The sequence below is a fragment of the Cetorhinus maximus genome, chromosome 7 (assembly GCF_964194155.1).
Source record: "Cetorhinus maximus chromosome 7, sCetMax3.hap1.1, whole genome shotgun sequence".
NCBI classification, from domain to species: Eukaryota; Metazoa; Chordata; class Chondrichthyes; order Lamniformes; family Cetorhinidae; genus Cetorhinus; species Cetorhinus maximus.
In genome coordinates this window covers 133,004,861-133,032,091 of record NC_135885.1, presented here as the reverse complement: position 1 = coordinate 133,032,091, position 27,231 = coordinate 133,004,861, and the positions used below count along the sequence as shown (strand labels likewise).

The 27,231-nt window shown below is 43.5% G+C and overlaps 1 protein-coding gene and 1 pseudogene across 1 annotated transcript; both read right to left on the bottom strand.

Moving 5' to 3' along the window:
• The window catches only part of LOC144682439 (large ribosomal subunit protein eL42-like), a 132,474-nt pseudogene extending 119,803 nt beyond the window's left edge, over window positions 1–12,671 (bottom strand).
• Window positions 12,672–16,835: 4,164 nt separating this feature from the next.
• LOC144682438 (histone H2B 1.2-like) lies at window positions 16,836–17,223 on the bottom strand. Its single transcript, XM_078544842.1, has one exon. It carries the CDS (start codon window positions 17,221–17,223, stop codon window positions 16,861–16,863), a length of 363 nt encoding a protein of 120 aa, XP_078400968.1. The 3' UTR covers window positions 16,836–16,860.
• Between the last annotated feature and the right edge of the window lie 10,008 nt (window positions 17,224–27,231).

Sequence of the window (27,231 nt, the reverse complement as noted above, 5' to 3'; positions counted from 1 at the left end):
ACTAACTGGATAACTCTTTGAAAGAGCCATCACAGATACAATGAAGTCAAATGGCCTCCCTCTGTGTTGTAAGATTCAATGATCCCATGAATTGGAAATTACAGTTCACAATTCTAAATCAGTCCAGGCTCACGCCTCATTAGTCGATGTCAACTGAGATAATATATGCATATTAGTAGCTGGAAAGAGAAAAGGCCGATTTGTAAGCTTTATTACACTTGACTAAAATGGAAATAGCTTGAGGAAAACACTCACGTGGCGTTACTATTCTAGAGTCTATAATTCTTTTAAAACGAGCTACTGACAAAATAGCAAACAAACCTAATGCATCTAATTTTTTGGATTCATTCATGGGATGTGGGCATTGCTGGCTAGGCCAGCATTTATTGTCCGTCCCTAATTGCCCTTGAGAAGGTGGTGGTGAGCTGCATTCTTGAACCGCTGCAGTCCCTGTGGTGTAGGTCCACCCACAGTGCTGTTAGGGAGGGAGTTTCAGGATTTTGACCCAGCGACAGCGAAGGAACATGACATACTTTGATTGCTGTAAGATAAGTGAAGCATTAAGAAATTTTAATGCATTCATAATAAGGTAAACATAAAAACTAATAAACATACAAGAATTTTGCACTGCATGTAGAACCATTTCAAGCCGAGTACTTTGTGATGTGGTCTTGTACCTATTTCCACTGCAGCAGGGATGCTACTGTACTGGCAGCAACTGAATGGAGACTTTCATTTCAGGCCATGTACCTATTGGCTGAAACATGTTTATAGAGGTGAGCAAATGAGAATCACATTGCTGGGTTGTGCCAGTTAGAAAAATAGCAGGGATGCCTCTATTTATACTTTCAGCTTCCAGTATTGCTGGAAGGTCACCAAAGCCCAATGGTGTCAGTGGCGGCAGGACAGTAGGAGCCCTCAAACAATGTAATTATAATGGGCAGCACATCACAGAGCACTTGTCTTTAATTTCCTGATATGCAATCATCCCTTACAAGAGGTAGATGGAGTACTGTGTGATATGCATCACTTTGACCACTTTGTGGTCTCCTAGAAGCTGTTCAGTCACCTTCTGTCACAGCCAAGAACTCATCCAGTTCCCTTTTGAAGCCTTGTGGAGAGCTGCAGTCACTGAATGAACTTGCAGCTTGTTCCAAAGGTTGATGGCCCTCTGCAAAGAGAAAAATCTCTGACATCTCATCTAGTTCTATGCTTATTCAATGTTTACTGGTTCACCCTAATCTAGCTATTTCATTAGTCCCCATCCCCATAAACACACTCTAGTCCGTTTGATATTTTAAAGATCTTAAATCTCCCCAAGTCTATGCTTTTTCACAGTCAGAAGACTCTGCTTGCTAAGCCTTGCATGGTAACTAAGGGTTTTTTAAGCTAGGTATCAAACTAGTGGCCTACTCCTGAGCCTATTTCAAGGCCTTTATATTACCCACTAAATGAGGAGTGGAATTGATGGAAGAGCAGAACCTTCTTTCTCCTTAAGCACCACTTTCCTAACACAATCATCCAGAGCACTTGCCTCTTCATAGCTCCTTCTGCTGCTCATCACAACTTCTTATCCCTCAATCTGCATACCAAAAAAGGTTTATTTTATAATTATCACATTGGTGTCTGTGGGAACTTGCTGTGCACAAATTGTGTTTTTTTTTATTCTTTCATGGGATGTGGGCATCACTGGCAAGGCCAACATTTGTTGCCCATCCCCAATTGCCCTTGAACTGAATGGCTTGCTAGGCCATTTCAGGGGGCAGTTAAAAGTCAACCACAGATCCAGAATCACATGTAGGCCAGATCAGGTAAGGTTGACAAATTTCCTTCCCAAAAGGACATTGGCAAACCAGATGGGTTTTTAACAACAAACAATGATAGTTGTCACAGTCACCATCTAACTAGCTTTATACCCCAGATGTATTAATTGAATTTAAACTCCACCAGCTGCTGTGGTGGGATTTGAACCCGTGCCCCTAAAACATTAACCTGGTTCTCTGGATTATTGTCCAGCAACATGACTACTACACTGGCACCGCCTCCATTACCGTGTTGCCTACAGTACAACAGCTCAAAAAGTATTTCAGTTGCTGTAAAACACTTTAAGATGGTCCTGAAAGGTGCCATATAAATGCAAGTCCTTCTTTCTTCTTCTTCTTCCATTCCATACAAGCATACCTGTCCAACCACCCTGATCAGGACATACAAAGATACAAATTAGGAACATCGGAAGAGACAAAGGAACCAGTTTTACATTTTTGAAGCACCGGGTGTCCTTTTCAGTCAAGAAACAAATCTGCACTTATATGCTTTAAAGGTCTCATTGCCAGTTGCACTCGCAGTCAAGAACAGGACTATTCTCTGCAATGCCTCTTCATTCCCTCCTCATTCTACTGAATCCCCATGCTCTTCAACCCTTTTACACAGCGATGTCCCATCTGAAGACTATTCTGTCTAACGCCACATCCCACCACTTCCAAGTTCGCAAAACACCACTGGTGGAGCCTTAGATCCACTCTTGCTGCTTTGAAACCCAAGGAATTACCCTCACCAATACTCCCACACCCCAATACCCCCTCCCACTTCACCCAACCCCCTACATCCCATCTCAATACTACCCAACCGCAACATTCCCTTCCTCAGTGCTTCTACATGCTTCCTACCTATGACTCAATAATTTGTCCCTGCCTTCTTCCTGTTTATTCTGAATTTTGAAAATTGGATAAGGTAAACGATTGAGTACATTGATAATCAGACATAATACTAACAATAAAGGCCACTGATTTACAATTTTCATGAAAATACAGACACTATCCCTATAAAGATATAGCTAAATTTTCCAGTCTTCTTTGCAATAAAAATTCAATTTTTCTTATTTAAACAACATAAATCAATGACCCTAATAAGATATTGTACATTATTTGGCATGAATAAATAGTTGGCAATCCCTTCATAAGTACTTTCTCTTGTCATTTTTGTTATTATCTTCTCATTATTTTATCCATTGGAGAGAAGCACTTAAATGAGAAATTGCATTTGTCTTCACCAGTTAGCTTTTTTTTCTGAAGAAGGGTCATACAGACTCGAAACATTAACTCTGTTTCTCTCTCCACAGATGCTGCCAGGCCTACTGAGTTCTTCCAGCATTTTCTGTTTTTGTTTCAGATTTCCAGCATCCGCAGTATTTTGCTTTTATCTTTGCCTTTTTCTTTGCAATGTCTTACACTAGGAGAAACATATCTTTCTTTTACTTATTCACCTGGGTGTCATTGTCTATCCCTAATAGCTCTTGAAGAGGTGGTGGTGAGCCGCCTTCTTGAACAACTGCAGCCCGTATGGTGTAGATACACCCACAGTGCCGTTTGGGCGAGAGTTCCAGGATTTGGACCCAGTGACGATGAAGGAACGGCAATATAGTTCAAAGTCAGGTGTGTAGCTTGGAGGGGAACTAGGAGGTGGTGGCGTTCCCATGCATCTGCTGCTCTCGTCCTTCTCAGCGTAAGAATCATGGGTTTGTGAGATGACATTGAAGAATCATGGTGAGTTGTTGTTCTGCATCTTGTAGATGGTACATTGGCAGCAGAGGGACTGAATGTTTAAGCTGGTAGGTGGGGTGCTGATCAAGCAGATGCTTTCTCCTAAATGGTGTCAAGCATCTTAAGTGTTGTTGGAGCTGTACACGTGCAGATAAGTGGAGAATATTCTATCATGCTCCTGACTTGTGCCTTGTAGATGGTGGAAAGGCCCTGGGGAGTCAGGAGGTGAGTCACTTGCCACAGAATATCCTATATGTTTATCCTTAACAGCTACATTGTTCAATCTGAGCCCCTCAAATTGATATTATGCAGAACTCATTCAGCTCAGGCAAGGCTTCCACTTTTATCCTGACTGTGACGAATTCACTGGACTCAAAGAGCAAAATGCATCGTCAGAGGGACAACTGTCTAAAACATTATCCTTAAATAATTTGAGAGGATAATGTTGCTGGTTAGTACAACAGTCCAGTTTCTCACTGCCTTCTCTGCTCTTGACAAGTGCCACAGCTGGATTCATGAGCCACCTGGATGTATCTGTTATCTTCCTCTTTAAAAGACAACAGAAGTAAGCAAACAGCACTTCTCCCACTAAAGGTTACTTCTCTCAAAATGACAATTCAATGGCTTGCTTTCATTACCATCACTTCCCACCATTGTTGGTGAGCAAGTAATTGCAAGGCATTGAAATATTTAAGGCAAGACAAATGATGGTATCTGCTCTTTAGTTGGCATGTCTGACAAATGTAGCACTTTAGAAAGACATCATTTTATAATAAAACAGAGAAGTTAACTGTACAAATGGTCTGAGATACTTTTCTGCACCAACAGGTAAATTATGTCTATTTACATTTTAACCGCACTCTGGAAATGTTCCTTTAACAGCAGCAATTTTCCCAAAATTGAAGGGCCGATTTTAACTCCTGCTGTAGTAGGATTGGACGAAAGTTTGTAACTGTTTGCTGCCACCCAGCCACTTGCTCATTCCCGGCACTAAATGGTGGTTGGCCGGTGGGAAGAGGTTGGTGAGAAATGAAGGATCAGGAGCCTAAACTTCCAACAAACCCAATGGAATTAAAATGGGGAATCAGTGGAAAAGGAACGGGAAATGGAGCCGCTCCATTTTAACTGCTCACCCTCTCCTGATTCCTTTAACTACCAATCAGGGAGAGTTAAATTCCCCCTTTATTGTCAGAAAAATCATAGAATTTTGCAGCACAGAGGGAAGACATTCAGTCAATTTTGTCTATACTGATTGTAATTATGACACAACTATAACCTTAACCCTTAATCGTAAAGGTTTAAATATATATATATATACTTCAGTACATGAAATGTAATGGGAGTAAGTTCATTTTACTGCGACCAAACTTTACCGATCGTTTACAGGAGGAATTGAATTTAAGAGTAAGGATGTTGTGCTTTAGTTATACCAGACATTGGTGAGACCACATCTCAAATACTGTGTGCAGCTTTGGATGTTTCCTCTTGTGGGTGAGTCCAGAACTAGGGGGTACTGTTTTAAAATTAGGGGTCGCTCTTATAGGGCGGAGATGACGAGAATGTTTTTCTCTCAGAGGGTTGTGCGACATTGAAGCCCCATGCCTCAGAAGGTGGCGGAGGAGGGGTCATTGAATATTTTTAAGGTGGAGGTAGACAGATTCTTTGTTAAGCAAAGGAATCAAAGGTTATCAGGAGTAAATGGGAATGCGGAACTCGAAACACAAACAGATCAGCCATGATCTTATCGAATGGCGGAGCAGGCTCGAGGAGCTGAATGGCCTACTCCTGTTCCTATTTCATATGTTCATACATTTGTATAATGGCCTTGAGATTTAATCGTACAAGCCATGGAGCATAATTTATTTTTGCTTTCCTAACAAGTGACTGTTGTTGTTTAATTGACTTGGATGACTGATACAATTGTTAATCAGATCTGAGTCCATCATATTTCATGCTAACATTATGGTGCTGTTTTATTCTGATGTATAATTAAATCCAAGTGGAATAGAAATTGAATTCATAAGATCCCAAGATGCTTACATCTGAGGAAGGTCATTCGGTCCATCTTAGTATATCCACCCAGAACAACCCTACACTCCCCTCATACAAAAGCAAAATATTTTGGATGCTGAAAATCTAAACCAAAAACGGAAAATGTTGGAAATATTCAGCAGGTCAGGCAGCATCCGTGGGGAGAGAAAAAGGATTACCATTTCCAGGTGATGACTGTACAGTTCTAACAAATGATCAGGAATCTGAAACGATCTCTCTCCATAATTCCTACATGACCCGCTGCACGTTTTTTTCTTCCCTTTATTCTTCCATGGGACGTGGGTGTCACTGGCAAGGCCACATTTGTTGTCCATCCCTAATTGCCTTGAACTGAGTGGCTTGCATTTCAGAGGGAAGTGGGTTTGCAGTCACATATAGGCCAGCCCAGGTAAGGTGACAGGTTTCCTTCCCTAAAATACATTGGTGAGCCAGATGGGTATTTATGACAATCTATGAATCATGGTCACCATTACTAAGACCAATTTCATATTCCAGGCTTTATTTATTGAATTTAAATTATGATGGGATTTGAACCCATGTCCAGAGAGAATTCACCTGCGCCTCTGGATTACCAGTCCAGTGACTACACCACTACCACCCTACCCCCCCAAATAGTTCCAGCATTCTCTGTTTTTACTACATTCCCCTCACTGCTGCATTTAATTGATTCTTAATAATTCCAGGGGTTTGTGCTTCTACTATTCTGCTCAAAAGTCCATCCCAAGTGACTCCTCCTAACAAATCTGAAGTTACCCTTTACTAATTTGAATCTGTATCTGCGTGTCCTAATCCCAGTTTAATTTCAAGTAGTTCTTGACTAATGTTTTCTGTAGCATTTACTCACTTACATATCGCTAATTTGCTTAACTAAATTTATATTGAGGCCTCAGGGAGGAATTCCACAGTTTAGGGCCCAGGCAGCTGAAGGCACAGCCGCCTATTGTGGAGATATGAAAATTGGAATGGGCAAGAGGCCAGGATTGGAGGAGTGCAGAGGTCTCTCACAGTTTGTAGCACTAGAAAAGGTTACAGTGGTAGGGAGGCGAGGAGGGACTTGAAAATCTAATGCCTCAAAAAAATGGAGGCATTGCTGGAGTGGGAGTCAGTGTAGGTTAGCAAGCATGAGGGCGATGGATGAACAGGACTTTGTATGAGTTTGGATGACCTCAAGTTGACTGAGTGTGCAAGGCGGCAGGCCAGCCAGGTGAGCACTGGAGTCGTCAAGTCTAGTGGCAACAACATGCAATAGTCACTCGTTTCAAACAAAAGTTTAAAGGACGAGGCAAGGGTGGAGCCTAGATGCGGGAAGGGGTGGCTGTCAATGATGGGTGAGGAAGGTTTGGGGGAGGATCCACAAGAGGCTACAGTCTGTGCAACAAAAAAATTTGTAGGGAGGTTGTAACACTGGAGGAGGCTAGAGAGATAAAGCACGACAACACTGTAGAGGCATTTTAAACGAGGATGAGAATTTAAATTTGAGCTATTTGTTGGAGGACTCAGATATCAGCAAGGACAGAGGGAGTTGATGGTGGTCCAGGATAAGAAATGGGCAGCAGGGTGAGCTGAAGTTTATGGAAGACGTAAGCTTTCCATGAGAGCATTGAAATAATCGAGTCTGAGGAGAACAATAACATAGGTGAAGTTTTCAATCACAGATCAGCTAAGGCGGACACAGAGAGAGGTGGTGTTTTGAAGATGGAAGGAGCTAGATGTTGTGATGGAAGGATATGGGTTCAGAGGCTCAGCTCAGCATCAATAGAATGCCAAGGTTGCGGATGCTCTGGGGAGGGGGATGAAGATAGTAAAATTATAGAGCTTGTGGCGGTGGTCAAATCCGTGGTGTTGGTTTTCCCAATGAGAAAATGGTTGATGTCTACAGACAGTACTGTGAAATGGAAGAATATAGATGAGGAAAAGGGGCCAAGGATGGTACACTTCTGAGATGGTAGTGTGGGAACGGGAAAAGATGCCATTGAAAGAGATGCTCTGGCTGCAAGAATGGATCAAGAGCAGCCGCATTGAGTTAAGGGAGGCATTTATCTTATCTTATCTTTAAGACTCCTTACACTCATTATTAGAGATGATGGTGACATCGGCGGAGAGAGATGTTTTTAGAGGAAGTCAGTAGTGAATAAGAGAAACTTGGTATTATCTTTGCCCTTCAGGATGATCTAAAAGGCCTTGGTGGTTTGGGCAATGGCTGATAGAAGGATTTGTGGTCCAACTAGACTGTGGATGGCTAAGCCAATTGTGTGCCAAGTATACTCAAGTTCATGATCCTTGGACTTAACAGAATAGGGATGAAGACCATCCCACAAGAGCCAACTGGGATGGGAGACAATGAAACCTCTCTTGGAGATGAGAGCAATGAAGATGAGATGGACAATAGCTGCAAAGATTTCATTGCAATAATGAGCAATTTGGTGGACGACAGGGATGGGTAGAGAAGAGTTGAAAGAAGGTGCAGGGTGTGGATAATGAGGGAAAAAAGAAAGAGGTTATGGAGTGCCTAGATGGCAATTAAGAATTCATGATTAGAGAGGCTATAGAGGATGGTGAGACTGCAGAAATAGCTGTGAATATATCAGAGAGTTTATATGAGAGGTTTAAGGAGGACAGGAGGGACTATAGTGATGGTTGAAATCACTGAAGATGAATTTACCTTGTAATGTACGTTTTGTTCAATATTAAGCATGGATTCATAGCACTTGCAGAGTTAATCACAGCAAAATTTCACCAGTTTTGTGATAACCTTATTGAAGACTGTGGGAGAATGTCACAGCAAAGCAGCAAAGTTATCATACTGATGTTGTTTGAAGAGCTGTGTGAATGTGGGATTGCTGTGTGAATACTTTTTAGGCACTATTCCAAAACCCTTGAACTAATCTTGGAAATTTACAGGCTATTGCCTCCATCAGAAAGCGATATGCACTGTGAAGCCTGGAAGAAAATATAAGTTCTATCCCAAGTAAATGAAAATGACTTTTGTTCCATTTACCCATGCTGAGTTTCCAAGGTGGGATGTAGTCACAATGATTTTCTTCTGTTGAGATACCTGAGCTACTATTCCATCCTGCAGTGTTGCAAAATTAACAACGCAACTCTGATGATGGGTTCTGACCCCACTCTGAAGGGAAAGGTTGTAAAAGCCATTGCTCCCCCCCACCCCCCCCCCCACCACCCCCCACCCCCACTCCACAGAGGAGTCGGACTCATAATTAGCACAGAGCATAACTAAGGTTCTGTACCCCTAGTTTGTTAATTGTTCAGATACCTGACAGTATTTTAAACTAGGGAGGAGCTGTGGGAATGCTTGGAGAGCACGGGCCCACCTGATATGCTGAGCCCTGTCAGATTTCCTGGTTAGACCGCTGAGATGGTTAGCTTCAGTGCAATCATGGGGAGCAGCAAGATGTACTGGCATAGACATCAGCTCAGGACCCAAGATCAGTCTGTCACCAGGGGGCTATTTGAGAGTGGGATAGCAGTGGCCGACAGCAGCTCTCATGCAATTTTATTGTGGAGCCTAGCAACACTACTGATCCTCGTGGCTCCACATGCAGGTAAACGTTCCTTTCCCTTGGCAAAACTAAAATGACCTCCTTAAGCACTGCCTGAAGACCTGGTAATCCCGAATGCAACAGGTTGTGTTTAGTGTAAAACAGTTCCCAGTTTGAGTCCCAGAAGAGGCTTTAGGACCCTTACTAACATATTAAAGAGGGCTAATGTCTGTTTTAGGAGATCACCAGGGATGCCTCCACGGTTCTGGAATTAATATGGCGCAGGATGAGTTCTGAATCTATTCGGGTGTGGGAGGATGGAATCTAAATTTTGTACTTTGCATCTGTTTGATGCTCAGAAAACAGGCACGGGGAGGCGCTATTTCACTCATAGAAAAAGAGAAAATGCTGGAAATACTCAGAACATCAGGCAACATCCATGGTGAGAGAAACAAAGTGAACGTTACAGGCCGATGACTTTTAACAGACCTTAAAGGTCGGCGACCTGAAATGTTCTCTCTCTCTCCACAGATACTGATCTTCTGAGTATTTACAGAATTTTCTGTTTTTACTTCAAATTTCCAGCATCTGAAGTATTTTGGCCTTGTCCCGTTTCTCTCACTTTGTTTCAGCTTGTCAGCTCTTAGTCGGGAGATCCATTACTGATTGGCTACAATTGTCCTCAACGGTCTGGCCAATCAATTTATCTTTAGACCAGCTGCCAAGGCTGTTAGGAGGGATTGGAAGGCAACGAGCTGGTCAAGTGACTTATGTTCATTTGATTTTGTCTATTGATACCAAGACGGTGTTTAGACTTGAATATAAACCTGTACATTCTTCCACATTACACTGGCACTTAGTAGGTGCAGTTTATCACATGTCTGTGCTAGTTCAGGCATTTATAAATAACTTTGTGAATCCACTGACATATTGTGGAAAATGTCATATTTCAGTCTTTTTTGATGATTCAAACAAAAATTATGATGTACCAATGATAGGTATAATTTTCAAGCATATGAAAGTATTTATATCAGTTTCCAACACCGAGCAATAAAAGGTACATTGCCAGTATGTGACTCTGTAACAGGCTAAGAACTGATGTTATATTATATTATATTAGATGTTATATTATATTATATTAGAGTATCCTGCCTTCCATTCTTAATTAGCACTTTTCTTAGATAATATCACCACCTTCAACACCTCTTTGATCCTTTTGTCTGTGACATCTTTTGATTATCTGCTCCTATCACTGCTTGCTTATCTCCACAATCACCACACCCTCAACTTCTCTCTCCCCCCGCCCCCCCACCTTAGACCAGCTTATATTTCACCCCTCTCCTAACTATACTCAGTTCTGCCGAAGGGTCGTGAGGACTCGAAACGTCAACTGATTTCTTCTCCACCGATGCTGCCAGACCTGCTGAGTTTTTCCAGGTAATTCTGTTTTTGTGATGTTATATTATCTTCAGCAACCCTTCCCCTCCCCAGCCAGCTCACTTCCAACGGCAGCTTATCTTTAAACAGGCTAAAATATTATTGCTTACGATACATTCATACCTCAGTTTTTTTTTTATTAACAAACTGTCTTTACGGTTAACGTACATTAAAGTCAATAAGCTGTTTTGGACAATTGTCAAAATCCAGTTTTGTTTTAGCAGCATTTTATATGTGCCTGTGTTGCAAGCATCATTTAGCATTTTAGCTGCACGTTTCCTCAGGGATACAAAAGCCTGGACTTTCCTCGGAGTTGCTTCTGCTCTGCCATGATAGCGAGACTAAAGGCAGGGAAATTCAACCGTTTATACATCAACTAGAGCACTCCCTGTTCCCTCACCACACTGCAGTCTTTTCCTCCATCTCTTCTACTCAACTGAACATTCTTCCTCTTCTCCCCGTTCAGACTGGTACTATTCTCCACCTTCTCCTTGGCTGTTATGGGTCCTTTACCACTGTGCCCACCCCTCCCCCACTAAGACTCATCCCTATGACCACCCCCTCCAAACCCCTGCACCCCCCCCCCCCCCACCCCCCTCCCCCCCCCCCCCCCCAACCCCACCCCAGATCACCATGGCAATCTTCTCCTACTTCATGCTGGTACTGACTTTCCTCCCCCAGTTCGTGCTGGAGCCCTTAACTCTTACTCACATTATCTCAAAGTGGCACTTTTGCTGCCCTCTTCTCAGTTTATGCCTATATATGTCTTTGCCATCAGTTGATGCTAGCACTCTACCCATTCCATTTGAGACTGGCACCCTTGGCTCATTCTGCCTCATAATGTGCCTCAAAATGACATTGGTTAATTTGTTCAATTCTCTCACCATGCATTCATTGCTCCCAAATCTCTGGGGAGATGTCTGATCCATGCTTATGGAATGCTACAAGCTCTGAGCCGCTGGGATGGAACTCAGTTGTAACTCTTTCGAGTTATCAACAGTCACAGATTGTAACTCTTTCAAGTACATTCACAGTTCTTGGTTTCCGGGAGTGGGACATGAACCCACAAGGAACTCAGTTGTAGAGGTGACAGTTTATGCTCTTGTTAAACTATTGTGTGAATTCCCCATTGACCTTAACAAGGCCACCAATGGGAGCTGCTGTGAGCTGGGAGGAAGCACTGAGGCGAAACAAGGAGCAATGCTAATTTTTATCTGCACATGAACAAAGGAACACTGATTTAAGTGAGATGGGGAATGGGCCTTTGTCTGACAGATGTCTTTAACTTCCATTTTAACGTGGCCCGATGGGGAGTCATGAGGGTCACACGGCATTCCTGACACTGTTATATACTAACTTTCTACAAAACCGAGTTGGGAGAGCAGCTCAGCCCAGCCAGGCCAGGGAGCCTACTTTAGATACAGCTGTCGTAGCTTGATGACATCATTGGCGCTGCAGCATGATTTTAACTCTCAGACTGGCGAGCCCCGGACAGAGCCAAAACCCTCAGTTGGGGGTTCAGGAATTTAAATATGTATATTTTAGAATCCTTGCGGGCCTGGAGAAGCAGGAATGCTCCCCCATGTCCCTAAGCTCCACCAGCCCCACCCTTGCCTTCTCTCCCTCCAAACCATCTGTTTGGCGATCTCTTCCAGCATCAATTTATGCTGGAATCTATTCCCATGGGCTCCTGGCAGCATTTGACTGCCGGCACAGTTCCTGCTCCTGCTGACAGTATTTCTGCCACTCCCCACTGTTTTTGGGTGGGAGATGGATCAGAACAACTCAAGCTGGTAGTTAAAATGAGCCTGGTTTGACACTGACCTTGCTGCTTCCCCCGTGCCTCACACCTAGGCCACCCAAACAAGGTCTGAATTAACATTGGAACTTATATAGAATTAAATGTAGTGCTGTGCACAGGATAGTGCTGATGTCAAGCATGTAGATGCCTCCCAGGGTATTGAACAAAGGACTCTTGAGTAGAACCAAGCCATAGGTGTTACAGTACATGAATCTCCAAAGCAGCTGAGTCCAGCAGAACAATTCCATCCAGCTTTGCCTTGTTTCCTGGGCTGCGAAAATTAATGTCGGCCAATTTCGCCTTCAAATTTTGGGTGGCACTGGTGCTCATCTGTGATGCCATGGCCCTCTCCTGCCAACCTTCTCCTGGGAGAGTCTGTGGAGAGGAGAAATGTGAGATTGGTTTGGAAGAAGGTGTTCAGATACTTGGGGGGCTGGGGGGCGAAGGCCTTGGAGTTGGGTTTGGAGGCAGACTGTGTGAGGAAAAGTCAGAAAAAATGACATCGGACAGGAATGCTGACGTGTTCTTGAATGCTCCCGCTTTTACCCGAGGCAGCTTCTCTGCGCTGATGACAATGGCAGTGGCGGGAAGCCATTTTTAAAAATGTATTCCTTCACAGGATGTGGGTATTGCTATACAGGCCAGCATTAATTGCCCATCCCTAATTGCCTCTAATTGAGAAGGTGGTGGTGAGCTGCCTTCTTGAACTGCTGCAGTCCATGTGGTGCAAGAATACCCACAGTGCTGTTTGGGAGGGAGTTCCGGGATTTTGACCCAATGGCAGTGAAGGATGGTGTGTGGCTTAGAGGGGAACTTGAAGGTAGTAGTGTTCCCATGTGTCTGCTGCCCTTGTCCTTCTAGGTGGTAGAGGTCGCGGAGGAGGGAGTGAATGTTTAAGGTGGTGGATGGGCTGCCAATCAAGCGGGCTGCTTTGTCCTGGATGGTGTTAAGCTTCTTGAATGTCTTTGGAGCTGCACTCATCCAGGCAAGTGGAGAATACTCCATTCCATTGTGCCTTGTAGATGTTGGATAGGCTTTGGGGAGTCAGGAGGTGAGTTAACCGCACAGAATTCCCAGCATCTGACCTGCTTTTGTAGCCGCAGTATTTATATGGTTGGTCCAGTTCAGTTTCTGGTCAATGGTAACCCCCAGGGTGTTGATAGTGGGGGATTCAGTGGTGATAATGCCATTGAATGTCAAAGGGGCGATGGTTAGACTCTCTCTTGTTGGAGATGGTCATTGCCTCACACTTGTGTGGCACAAATGTTACTTGCCACTTATCAGTCCAAACCTGAATGTTGCCCATATCTTGCTGCATATGGCCACAGATTGCTTCAGTATCTGAGGAGTCATGAATGGTACTGAACATTGTGCAATCATCAGTGAACATCCCCGCTTTTGACCTTATGATGGAAGGGAGGTCATTGATGAAGCAGCTGAAGATGGTTGGGCCTAGGATACTGCCCTGAGGAGCTCGTGCAGTGATGTACCCGAACTGAGATGATTGACGTCCAGCAACTACAACTGCCTTCTTTTGTGCTAGGTATGACTCCAACTAGTGGAGAGTTTCCCCTTGATTCTTATTGACTCTAGTTTTGCTAAGGCTCCTTGACGCCACACTGGGTCAAATGCGGCCTTGATGTCAAGGGCAGTCACTCTCACCCCACCTCTTGAGTTCAGCTTTTTTTCCATGTTTGGACCCAGGCTGTAATGAGGTCAGGAGCTGAGTGGCCTTGGCGGAATTCATGCTGAGGGTCAGTGAGCAGGTTATTTCTGAGTTAGTGCTGCTTGATTGCACTGACAACGACCCCTTCCATCACTTTGCTGATGATTGAGAGTAGATTGATGGGGCAGTAGTTGGCCAGGTTGGACTTGTCCTGCTCTTTGTGGACAAATTGTGGTGGTTAATAAAGAAATTAGTAGGAATTTTCCAAGGGCAATTGAATTTTACCAGTGGTGCATGGGGACCCTTGCAGTGTCTCCATCTCGTAAACTCACCATAGCCGAAAGCACAACTTGAGGCCAAGAAAATACTATGCAATCTGCCTGTTAAAGGTGCATGTCAGCAAGCCTGAAGTCATCTGTGGACAGAAGCTTACAATTGTATGATTATCTCCTGGAGACTGAGGTCATGCATCGTGATGATGGTGAGGAAGTGGCTGCCATTTCCCCCAGTCATTCCCCCCCAGTCACTTTGAGCTTCCATTTTGTCCCAATCCCTCTCGTCCCATTTGCCTCAGTAGCACCCTCACTGCAGACGTAGTGAATACTCAAGGCCGCCCTTGCAATTGCGCGCACTGAATCACCCTCCCACCCCCCTCAAACAGCCCTCAGTCCTTATTTGGACAGTGATTCCAGAAGGCCCCTCTTAATTGGAGAGGGGTGAGGGAATTGGGGATCAGGAGATTGGGGCTTGGGCAGGAGCTGGGGAAGAATACCTTGGAATGGAGTGGGAATGTGTGGGCGTGTGCCCAGAATTTCCAGCCAATCTGGGAGCCTCTCAGAATGAGAGCATCAATTGACTGCAAAATTTTACATTGTTTTCTATGGCAAACTGTCACAACCTAGGGCCTGGGTACACGCTGCCAAAATATATCACCACTTTTCGAACTTGCGCTTTTGGTAACTCATTCAAGAGTCCATTCACACATATGATTGGTGGAATAACATTTCCTAGAACCTTACGTGCATTGGGTCGCTTATTGGTAAATTCTGAGTGCACTGATGTTTACTGGGCTGCCAGTAAATCTGCATGATCCTTTTTTTTGCAAACTCACATTTTCCATTTCTTACTTCTTCGCATGGTAAATGGGAGTGGGTCCCAGAGAAGAGCAGCCTGACCTCAACTCTTGGCTCCTCACTTGAGCTCTTGGAGATTTTAGATCGAGCTCTGGTTTCAGTCAGCAACGAGGAGAACAGCAGAACAACGGGAATCGAGGGAGAGACCAACTGCCCTGACTGGGGATTGTGTTCTAAATTATCTTGATGAGTTCAGAATGTCCCAAAGCGCTTTACAGTCGCTGAAGTACTTTTGAAATGTAGTCACTGTTGTAAAGTCACTGTAGGAAACACAGCAGCCAGTTTACACACAGCAAACTCCCACAAACAACAATGTGATAATGGTCAGATAATCTGTTTTTCAGTGATGACAGATAAATATTGGCCAGGAGACCAGGAAAACTCCCCAGCGCAGCATTCCCTCAGACTGACATGTTAGCCAAAAACATATTTGTAACGGTTTTTTGAATAGCATCCAACTCCTTTAAGTATACTTTTGTTTTTAAATGATTGAAACAATGGCAAGATGAATTTTAAGAAAATAATGTGGTGAACAGATTTGTTTTTGGTTTTCTCCTGTGTGCATCAGTCTTGTATAGAAAGTAAAATTGGCTTTGTTTCTGGGTTGTTGTTGGGTTTAGGTATAATTTGCTTTTGGAGTACGTAATAACAACCTGGATTCCACATTGCATCAAAGTGAGGTAATGTAGATAATGATGTATAATCGGCACTCTACAGTCCTAGGTACCTCCCCGTTGTTTGATTTGGAGGAGTATGGAAATGGTGAGCTTGTAAACCATCCAAAATGGGCTGAACAAAAATAACTTTAGCCTACCAGCCCAATAAGTCTATTCTTTAAAACAAGATACAAAGGGAGAGTGTTGTAATATGCCTTTGAGGGATATCAGCTTAACATTACCAGAAGCATATGATCCAGCCTTAAGTGTAACCTTGCTTTGAGCAGAGCACACACACACAGCTCTGATGTCTTCAAGCTTTATATCTATATATAACTGTCCTCATGTGCCTAGCCTTAATAAATGAACCCACAATGTGTTTACCCAATCCCTTATGAGTGATTGGTGCTTTGTGTCTTATAAAGTATATAAGCCCAAGGTAGAATACCATTATAATAACACGACAGGGAGATGTTAGCAGAAACATTAAGAGATAACAATAATAATATGCAATTTGTACTCCATCATTTGATTAAAAATGCTTTCGATGTAATGGCAGGGTGCAGGGCCTGAAAAAGGGAAATAGCTGAAAGATGGAGCTGAATTTTATGAAGGAAGGGAATTGCTCGATCCCACCGCCCCCCCAGAAGAAGTTTAAATAAGGCTGCCCCACAACAATAACACGCTACAGATGGCCTTAACAAGCCACCCGTGGGACTTCTGCCACTCAGTGGAAGCAAGTCCCGCCCTTGAGAGATGCCACCAGACTGATTGGTTGGCAGCTCGTGTAGTTCCAAAAGTGCCAAAGAAAGTAGTGGGTCTGCTGGGACTGCAAGGAGGCCCACTAAGAAGTGTCAGTGACACTAGACAAGGTGAATCCAGGGTTTCCTGGGCAGCAAGGGATTGGGCACCCTCGAGAGGTGGGGGTAATAAGTGCTTGTCATGAAAGAATGAGTCCAAAGCTAATTTTTTACCTCAAGCAGGTTTATTCTCAGGACAGCTCTGCAGTGTAGCAGACTCTCCCAGTCCCTTCCACAGTAGAGTGTTAGTTCTTTCTTTCATGACTTTGTGGGTTTCTACTTGGAGCTGGTGTACTTGGTCACCGCCTTTGTGCCCTCCGACACGGCGTGCTTGGCCAGTTCCCCAGGCAGCAGCAGGCGCACGGCGGTCTGGATCTCCCGGGAGCTGATGGTCTGCCGCTTGTTGTAGTGGGCCAAGCGGGAAGCCTCGCCCGCGATGCGCTCGAAGATGTCGTTGACGAACGAGTTCATGATGCTCATGGCCCGGGAAGAGATGCCGGTGTCCGGGTGGACCTGCTTCATCACCTTGTAGATGTAGGTGGAGTAGCTCTCCTTCCTGGCCTTCTTCCTCTTCCTGCCGCTCTTGGGCGGCGTCTTCTTGATGACTTTCTTGGCGCCCTTCTTGGGAGCTCCTGCCATTTATCGGTGAGCCAATGCCCATCACCTGTTTTAACAATGCAGTTGTCTTAACAATGTAATTGTTATACAATGTAATTACCAGCCAACAAGAAGATTGTTATTAGACCTTGACAATGTAAGTACTGATACATTGACAGGGTTGTTCTTTGGGGGGGCGGGCGACGGGGGTGGGGGGGGGGAGTGGGTGGGGGGTTGGGGGGGAATGTGGGCGGGCAGGCGGTGGGGGGGGGGGATAAAATCCAGTCCTATATAAATGTATCTCAGTGCAATATCAGCAAAGGTCTCCTAGCAGCAGAAATATTTTCTTTCTTTTGGGATCCTCTCAGAATGAGAGCATCAATTGACTGCAAAATTTTACATTGTTTTCTACGGCAGACTGTCACAACCTAGGGCCTGGGTTCACGCTGCCAAAATATATCACCATTTTCCGAACTTTGCGCTTTTGGTTACTCCTTCAAGAGTCCATTCACACATACGATTGGTGGAATAACATTTCCTAGAACCTTACAAGCGGTGGGTCGCTTATTGGTAAATTCTGAGTGCACTGATGTTTACTGGGCTGCCAGTAAATCTGCATGATCTTTTTTTTGCAAACTCATATTTTCCATTTCTTACTTCTTCGCCTGATGGAAAAAATCACGGGCAGTGCCGCCGCCATTCTTTTTTTTTGGCAAGCCCCCCAAATGTGAGGTCAGCCTAATTGGTGGTTCAAAGTTACAGCAAATTTATCTCTCCATGTTTATGTATAATCTTTGGAAAAACTGGAGCTTTATTGCCTGGGATAGAGGAAGATAAGGTGGGGGAATGTCTGACAGACATTTCCAAAATTATGGAAACATTTGCGACGTTATCAGTGAAAGGCTGTTTCCACTTGGCAAATTGCAAAGGAGATTGGGCTCAGGATTATTATCTGACAAACAAATGAGGAGGTTCAAAAGCATAATTTCCATGCATAGGGTTATTAGAACATAGAATTCTAAATAGTTACTGTGGTATAACATCACTTAAAATGGAAGTGAATAGGGATTTGAAGAGAAAGAACATAAGTGCATATATGGGGAAATGGTGGAGAGATAAGATTAGAGTAATAAGCTCAGTTGAAGACCTAGGAACAGCACAAGTGCAGAGGGCTGAATGTCCACCTCCTATGCTATAGTTCTGATGATTGCCACATAAATATCAAAAGATTGTTTTACATGCAAATTCCATGAAGGTGAAGCCCCAGCAAGCTGAGTACTCATCTCAGTCCATTGCAAAACCCGAGTTACATAAGGTGATCATTAAAGTCTTAAATGGAAAAGAGCCATTTAAAAGTTTGAGCTTACATAAGACAATCATTAAAATCTTAAGCTGAAAAGAGCAGTAAATTGAAAGCAGCTCATAGAAATTAATTGGCTTCCAATTAAGTAGGAGGTCAGAAAAGGAACCTCCTTGCTGCTTTTCACCTTGTTCCTCTTTTCAGTTGAAGGTTTTAAAGGTTATCTTGAGCAAGTTCAGGTTTTGCAATAAGCCTAGCCACTAGTTCTCTGGGGCAGAGGATGAGGGTCATTTTGACCCTTATTGTTGGGCTAATAATCCAGTGAAGCCCACCCTTTGCAGAACCTACCTGATTTTAATTTAAATTTAATTGAAGTTCATGGCGAGTTTAAATTAGGTGGATTCTATGACTAATGGGAGATCTGCTTCACCAGTTTACAGCCCAAACAGTAACGGTGAAAGTTAACACGACTCCCACCCCCTTGGGAGCTTACATCCTCATGTGGTTAGATACTCTGCTAGATCCTTACATGTACTGGAGATGGCACGTACATGGTTTGTCTAAACAACAAACAGCAAGTGAAAGACTCATTCATGATTTACATTTAAAGTGCTTGAACGCTAAAGGGTTACTACAAGATAAGACGTTCTGATGAAAGGTCACCGACCTGAAATATTGGCCTGGATTTTCATGCTTGAGGCGGGTAGGGGGAGTTGGAAAAATCCCCTGTTCGGCCCGCCCGCTTTGGGAGAAATTGCCCACAAAGGCGGGATCTTCATTGCTGGGGGGGGTGGGTGGGGGCTGGAGTCAGGTCAGCCGACTCGGGAAGAAGTGCAGAGGCAGCCACAGGGGCTGCTGTGTGTGCGGGGTCGGGATGTTTAAAAGGTCTGCCTTGGTGCTGTGGGACATTTTCCCAGTGAAGAAAACACAAAGGCTGTACAGCACTCACCCTTCACCCGTCACACCCCCTTCACCATCCAAACGCTTCCCATTCATGACACCTCATGCCTCCTACCCACCCCCATGGCCCCTCATGGCCCCTATGGCCCTCTACCCACCCCCTATGTCCCCTCATGTCCTCTATGTCAAACTCTGCCATTACACTTAGCCCCTATGGCCCCTCATACACGCTATGCCTTGTTCTGCCCTTCCACCCATCTCCTTAGACCCCTATGTCCCTCTAACTACCATCATGGCCCCTCATACCCATTGACCCACTGTATACTTTCTAGAACCAATGAATCCCATTGTGTATAGTGGCATGTATAAAAAAAGCTTTGAAAATAAGTGATTCATCTACTATGCTTGAAGAAAAAACTCTGGACTGCAAGCTAATAAAAGTAGCAATCATCCAGGCCCTTTGAAGTTTCAAAAACCACAAACCATTAAAATCACTAAACTTGTGTAAACAAATATTGTGAAGTTGGCCACAGAGATCAGAGAGCCTGAGCTGTCAATCAAACAATATTTCCTCTAGGTGCAGGCGTTCTCATATTATAATAGCTGTCTTTCAGCCAAGCTTCATTAAGCTAACCTTTCCAGATGCTCAGTGACTCATGGAGGGACCGCTTAGCAGCAATGGCCACCCCGTGGTTATGACGCCACCACTGGAGGGTTCACCACACCACCCCCCCCCACTCCCAGCACCCCACCCCCCTACTCCCCTCGATTGCCAGAGCCTTTCTGCCAGGCCTCGGCACATTGAGAGAATTTCTCCCCAGCCCTTCAAGGATGTCCCTGATTGCACCGGCAGCTCAGACAGGCAGGTCACCATCATTAATGGGACAGCAGCCCCAGTGGCAGCTTCATAATCGGCCTTTGCTGGTAAAACCCTCTCTGTGGTCCTGCTGTTTGCCTGCACAGGCCCAAGATCAGCATTTGATCCTTGCAGCAGAACCCACGACATGCTGGTAAAATTCTGGCCATTCATTCTATTAAAGGCTTAAGCATGTCATTAATCATTCACCTCTTGCTCATTACAAATTTAAAAACGCACATCTCAGCAACTATTGTACTTCATGAGGAATTGGATAGGCCAAAGAGGTTTATGAATGAAAAAATTGCACAGATGTCAAATAACAGATTTAGTGTCATGAGGCTTAGTTATGCGTCTTTCATTGAATTGGTGTACATGTGTGATACATGTTTCATGTGTCAATGCATTTGCAGTTGTGTCTCTACACAGTTTTCAGTGCCCCATTGTGACATACTTTGCTGAGGCTGTATTTAACGTTATGCAGAAGGAATGGTGAATTTAAGGAATTATGCCTTGTCCCACCAGTCTGTAGACTTGCGATGTTTGCCTTATCAGGTGTAATACCCAACTTTTTTCATTTATTCGTTGAGTTGACTAACCACAAGTAAAACTTCCAAGAAGGTTAAATGTTCTAATATGGCTCCCTGAGCCCCAATTTAATGTTATGTCACGATCTACATTATTAAATTCTGACCAGCCGCATTCCAAGGACAATGGGCCTAACGTTAACCCATTCAAACCCACCCATTTGCACTGCTAAAAATCTAATATTTCCACCATTTCAACAGCGCAGAAACAATTGTTTTTCTTTTGCATATTTGGCCAATTGCCTAATGTCCTAAATGCTGTAAATGTAGTGAACAAACTGCCTGCTCTTTAAAAATGGTGTTTCCTTTCACTTGCCAATGCTTCAACCCCTTGCCTTTAAAGTGCTACTGTGGCCTTTCAAAATCTGTGGTCCCACCAGATTTCTATCCCCGAGATTGGCAAGCTCTCTGAAGGGAACATGTTTTGCACAGGCAACCCCTTTGTAGCCCCAGCTACAAAGGTGGCACACTCCCTATCCACCGAGTCTTTTGAGTGAGCACAGCTGACATGCATTCTACATCAAAAATGTCTGACACACCCCCCACCCCCCAGCCTCTACACCCCAAGCGCCAGCATTCTCCCAAGGCAGCTATAGCGTGGTTAGAGGCAGAGTGTAGCTCCCTCTGCTTTTCGGTAACCTTGGTAACAGTTATATCCATGTGTCCTGTGGGAAAATTGGCTGAGTTCCTTCATAACGCATGAATTATTGACCACTATTCCTAAGGCAACTTGATTGGATCCAGAATTTGTCTCCTGTTTTCATTAATAAAGATTGCTGTGCGAAACATACGTAGAACATCAAGAATTTGTGCATCGCCATATTAGAGAAATCATGGAGCGAGACTCATCGGGACAGAGCAATCTTAGAGAGAGAGGCTTCCCATTCATAGTGTATGTTTTGAAAATCAATCCCATCGTTTCAACCTAACATTTATAAGGAGCTTACCAGGTCATTAACACTCTGCTACTTAAATAGCTAAAATCTTCAGTGGCTGCTTTGGATTGCTGTCTCGAACCTGCTTTCCACTGTTCCTTTACCATTTCAACTTACTGGATAATATGATTTTTTTTTTTAGCAGAATAAAGAGCTTCCCTATTCCAATTGTTTAATTCAAATCATTGGATAATTCTAATTTTTTAGCACAGAAAGGCATTTTTGTGAATGCTGCTCTTCACTCCATTTGATTTCATTATATCTTTGTAAAATGGGAGTGCATGGAAGCAGCCTACCTGAAATTAGAAGCAAAATACCTGAAGCCTATAAATGTGATAACCATTCACATTGAATTAATTTACCTTTTTATTGCACACCTAAATTTCAATCAGATTGTCCTAATTTCAAACTTGCATAAAACCTGTAGAAAGAGAATCAGTATGCATTACTAAGACACAGACCACGCCTGGACATCACTATAACTCCACGAATGTCCCTGACTGGCTGGTGCTATCTCAGTAGGTGTTATCCCTTTTTTGGAGCCCTTGCTGACTGTTACTTTTGTAGATTGTTACTTTTGGAAAGTTGTGTCCTTTTTGAAATGCTTGCATCAACAACAGAATGAGAGGAATTCTTGTTTTGCAAAGGAATGTCAGGGCATGGGACCCCTGCCTTTAAAAGAGAAATGGACAAATATTTGAAAAAAGAAAAATTGAAAGGGTGTGGGAAAGGAACACAGAAATGAGACAAAACAGCTCATTCTTTCAGAGATCCAGCACAGGCTCAATGGGGTGAATATCCTATGGCTGATTTGGTGGCACAGTTGGTTCTCTATGAAGGTTATGAGTTGAAGCCCCATCCCAGAGATTTGAGCACATGCTAACAATGCAGACCAGTGGGAATGGTGTATTCTATTCCAGAAAGCTACATGGTGAAGGATAAGACTCGAGCCAACCTTTAACCATTTTTCTATTTATTTACAGAGTGACACATTACAAGCATACACCTCCTAAACCAACTGTATCTATTTATAAGGGATCAAACGAATCCATTAAAGCCCACCACTTGCATACAATTCAATACTATTAATATATAATTAACATGCTGCACTGTCAGAAGCGTTATCTTTTGGATGAGGGGCTGGATTTTCATGAAGTCAGGGAGACTCTGTGGAGGGGTGAAAATGATGGCCAGGATCAGATTCCAGGATTCACACCCCATTCCCAGGGTTTCCAATTTTCAGGAGTGCCTTTTAAGGGTGCGGGCTGGTTAGGGTCACCCTGCACTCCCAACCTGCCTGACTCCATTGCGGGGATAGGCATGTCCTGGTCCTTGCAATTTTCATGGAGTCGGACCAGCTTTTCAAAGAGCCGTGGATCACAACACCTCAGGGCTGTCATGAGCCATAGGCTGTTGGAGGGAACCTATTGAAAGGTATGTTCAAAAGGTCCTCCTCATGCACCTCGCCCCCCCCAACCCACCCCACCCCCCACCCCCCATATCATGCCCTCCCTTCCACTCCTATAGCCCCTCAAGCCCCTTGCCAGGAAATGCCCCTCATCCACCCCCTAAGGCCCCTCATACCCCCCCTCCGCCATGGTACTTCCATGCCCATTCACACACCATGCACTGTTTAGAACCAATGAACTCTACAGCAAGAATAGAAGTGTAAAAAAGCATTTTTTAAAAAGTCATCCATTGATAACTTCCCATTTTCTTTAAAAAAAAAAGCTCCTTTTTACTATGGGCCAATAAAAGTATCAATCATCCAGGTCCTTTAAAGCAGCAAAAGCTGAAACTGCAAGCACTTGAAACCTCTAAACCTTGTGTAAATAAACTTGAGCAATTGAAAAAAGAGATCAGAGAGCCAGAACTGTCACTCAAGCAATGTTTTCCATGGGACACAGTTATTTCAGTACTCTAATGGATTTCTAAGCTCATAGCCAAGCCTTGTTTTTGATCTTTGGCCTTTTAAATAGAACACCTACAGCCCCTGTGGCTGCCTCTGGTCTCTTTCTCGGGTCAGCTGGCCCAACTGCAGCCTGCACCCATACCCCCACAATGAGAATCCTGTCTTTCCTCCCGAGGCATGCCGGGAATTTTCTCAACTCCCGCTACTTGCCTCGAGGATGAAAACTCAGCCCGAGATGTTTAACCACAACCCATCTGCTCTCTTAGATGGGTGTAAAAAGAGCCCATGGATCTTTTTTCTAGGAGCAGGGGAATTCTCATGTTGTCCTGGCCAATATTTATCCCACAAGCAGCATTACCAAAACAAATTACCTGGTCATTATCTCATTGCTGTTTGTAGGAGCTCGCTGCAAGCACAAATTGGTGGCTGTGTTTCCACAATATAACAGTGACTGCAATTCAAAAAGTGCTTTGTTGATTGTCGAGTGCTTTGAGGTGCCCTGAAGACATGAAAGTCGCTATCTAAATGCAAGCCTTTTATTTTTATTTTTCTTTGTAGTCAAATTCTTATGGGATAAAAATTCATCTTGGGCACAATGTGGGTGGTATCTCATGAGATGCTCGTAATAACTTCTGCCCGATATTCAGTTCTCAACTGTAGGCCACCAATAAACCTTTAAGAAAGCAGGCATACATTTTTATCGCATTTTTTATCCATTTATTTCCATTTTCATTCATTTATTCATTGTTTTACCTGCTTTTATCCCCTTTTTTATCCCTTTTTCCATCCTTTTTTCCCCAATCACCACCCCTTCCCCCCATTCGGCCTCCAAAAAGGCCACCTGTTACTTGTTCCATGTTGTTCTTTCACAGAGGGCTTACCCTTGTTCTGTTATTAACACATACTGCTTTCTTACTTTTATGCCACTATCAGCACCTCCTTTAGCCCTTACCGCTACCATTAACACTCCTTTTGTCTTTTTGTCCATGACATCTTTAGCCCCCACCTATCGCTGGCCTTCTATCCAGCTTCACCTGCTCAACCCCCCTTAAACAGTTAAATTTCATCACATTTCCACCTCTCTTTAGCTCTGAAGAAGGGTCATACAGACTCGAAACGTTAACTCTGTTTCTCTCTCCACAAATCCGGTCAGACCGGCTGACTTTACCCAGCATTTTCTGTTTTTATTTCAGTTCTAGTGAGTTCAGTGAAATTGTATATGGGATGGAGCATATAAGTAAGGGTTGAAAAGGTCCAGCTCATTTAACAGCACTCCCCAAAAATAGCTTTGACTCCTCGGACCCTCCTCAATGAGAAGTGCATTTGATCTTAGACACTTTAATATTTGTCTATATTTTTTGATTGGCTGGCGAGGAGCATCTGATCCTGAATAGGATCAGATAAAAATGTATGCCTGCTTTCTTAAAAGTTTATTGGTGGCCTAACAGTTGGGTATGTTGCTCATGGTGACTTTAAGAAGATGCTGTATCTGATCATGAGTGACGTGGTCTTGTATGGATCCATTTTCGATGTTGAGACTGTTCACAAAGAATCCACATTTCCTGATGATCTAAGGATGCGCTCATGTCAGCTTTTGGGATTCAAGTAATTCTTCTGAGATAAAAACAAAAAGCTAAAAGCTACTGCGGATGCTGGAAATCCAAAACAAAAACAGAATTACCTGGAAAAACTCAGCAGGTCTGGCAGCATCGGTGGAGAAGAAATCAGTTGACGTTTCGGTCGTGAGGACTCGAAACGTTAACTGATTTCTTCTCCACCGATGCTGCCAGACCTGCTGAGTTTTTCCAGGTAATTCTGTTTTTGTTTTTAATTCTTCTGAGTTTGACAAATTTTCTTAATTGCCTCTGAAGATGGATTGAACATTGAACCATGAAGAAAATTGACATAGCATTTTCACTATTGGGGTAAAGTGTCAGTGGGTTGGGGGAGTGTGGTTGGGGGGGTGGCTGGGGTGGGGGTGGTGGAATCTATGTGGAAAAAAGTAGAGGAGATCTATCTCGGGTGTCATAAGAAGTTTTGTAAAATATTTTTGCTTTTGTTCTCTGTTACTTGTACCGAAATATATCAAGCTTCCCAGTTCCCTGAATGCACAGAGCAGTGCCTCTTGTACTTGGTTATATGGAACTCATCAAAGTAGTCGAAGATTTTATCTCCTCATCTTCAGAAGTCCTGCCAGGATTGTGCTATACTTTGATCATGATTCTCAGAGCAGAATCAGGCACTGGGAATCCTGGTATCGTTCTGCTGGACCCGATCTAACATTCCATGAGATTATATGTTATATATAAAAATAAATGTTGAGCAAAAATATTCACTGAAAAGAACCCCGTGTTCCAATTACCTTCCAAGATGCCTTCTGATTGTGCTGGTTTATGACAGATTTTACGTTTGGTGCAACACAAATGAGTTTGTGTCAGAACCTTGTGCAAAAACAATACTTCTGAAATCTTGCACAATTTTGAGAGCAATTTAAGGATGGATCAACTAATGAACCCAGAGCAGAGATGCTTGGCCAGATTTCTTTTCCCTTTATACATAAGTTTACATCTTTGCTGACTCAGTGGGGTTTTTTGGCGCCTTGTGTGACAATCTCAGTGACTGGAAGATGAAACCGTTTGTGATGTAAGCTAATGTAAAGATTCCATGAACTGTGAAGGATCACGCAGTAGAACAAGATTATTTTCTCCAGTAAGATAGCAGTTTTCTCAGTCATTAACACTGATGTTCCTTCAAGCCTCAATGCTATATGATAGAATTACTAAGCCATATTGAACAGGGGCACCCCAGCATTGATGCCTCGCCTAGGCCGAGCTACCCAGTCCATTTATAATAGGTTACTGTGAGGGGGAAAATTAATTCAGGTTTTGTGTTTCAGATAGCTATCCAGTAAACACTGCTGGAATAGACGCACACAGATGGCGGGTGAGAATTGCATTGGGCTTAGCTGTGGTGTTCCCACAGTTGATAACTTGCCGACACTTCACTATCAAGCCTTGTCTAATGTACAGTCATTCAGACAGTGCAGCAGAGGACTACTGTTGCTTTTATTTTTTAAATATTCTTTCATGGGATGTGGGCGTCGCTGGCTAGGCCAGCATTTATTGCCCATCCCTAACTGTCCTCGGGAAGGTGGTGGTGAGCTCTTGAACGGCTGCAGTCCATATGGTGTAGGTACACCCACAGTGCTGCTATGGAGGGAGTCACAGGATTTTGACCCCGTGGTCTGTAGCATTGCCTTCAGGAGAGGAGAGGCGAGAAATGAAAAATAGAAACAGATGCAAAACTTATGAATTCAATAAAATTCTTGTGCAAAAAACAAGCAGCAGTTGTAATACTTACAGCGACTTTATTGTCATAATAATCACTTACAGATGCCATAAATGAAGCTCATAGCATGCCAAAAGCTAAATGGTCCATATTTTCAGACTTTATACAAAGATAGGCACAATTTTTGATCAGGTCTGAAGTTATGCAAATACTTACCTCTTAAAAAATGTTTTGCTCTTAAATCTTTATAAAAGAGCTTCAAACCTATTTAA

What these genes read in the sequence shown, in the direction of transcription:
- LOC144682438 (XM_078544842.1), bottom strand. Translation starts at nt 17,223, where the DNA reads ATGGCAGGAGCTCCCAAGAAGGGCGCCAAGAAAGTCATCAAGAAGACG.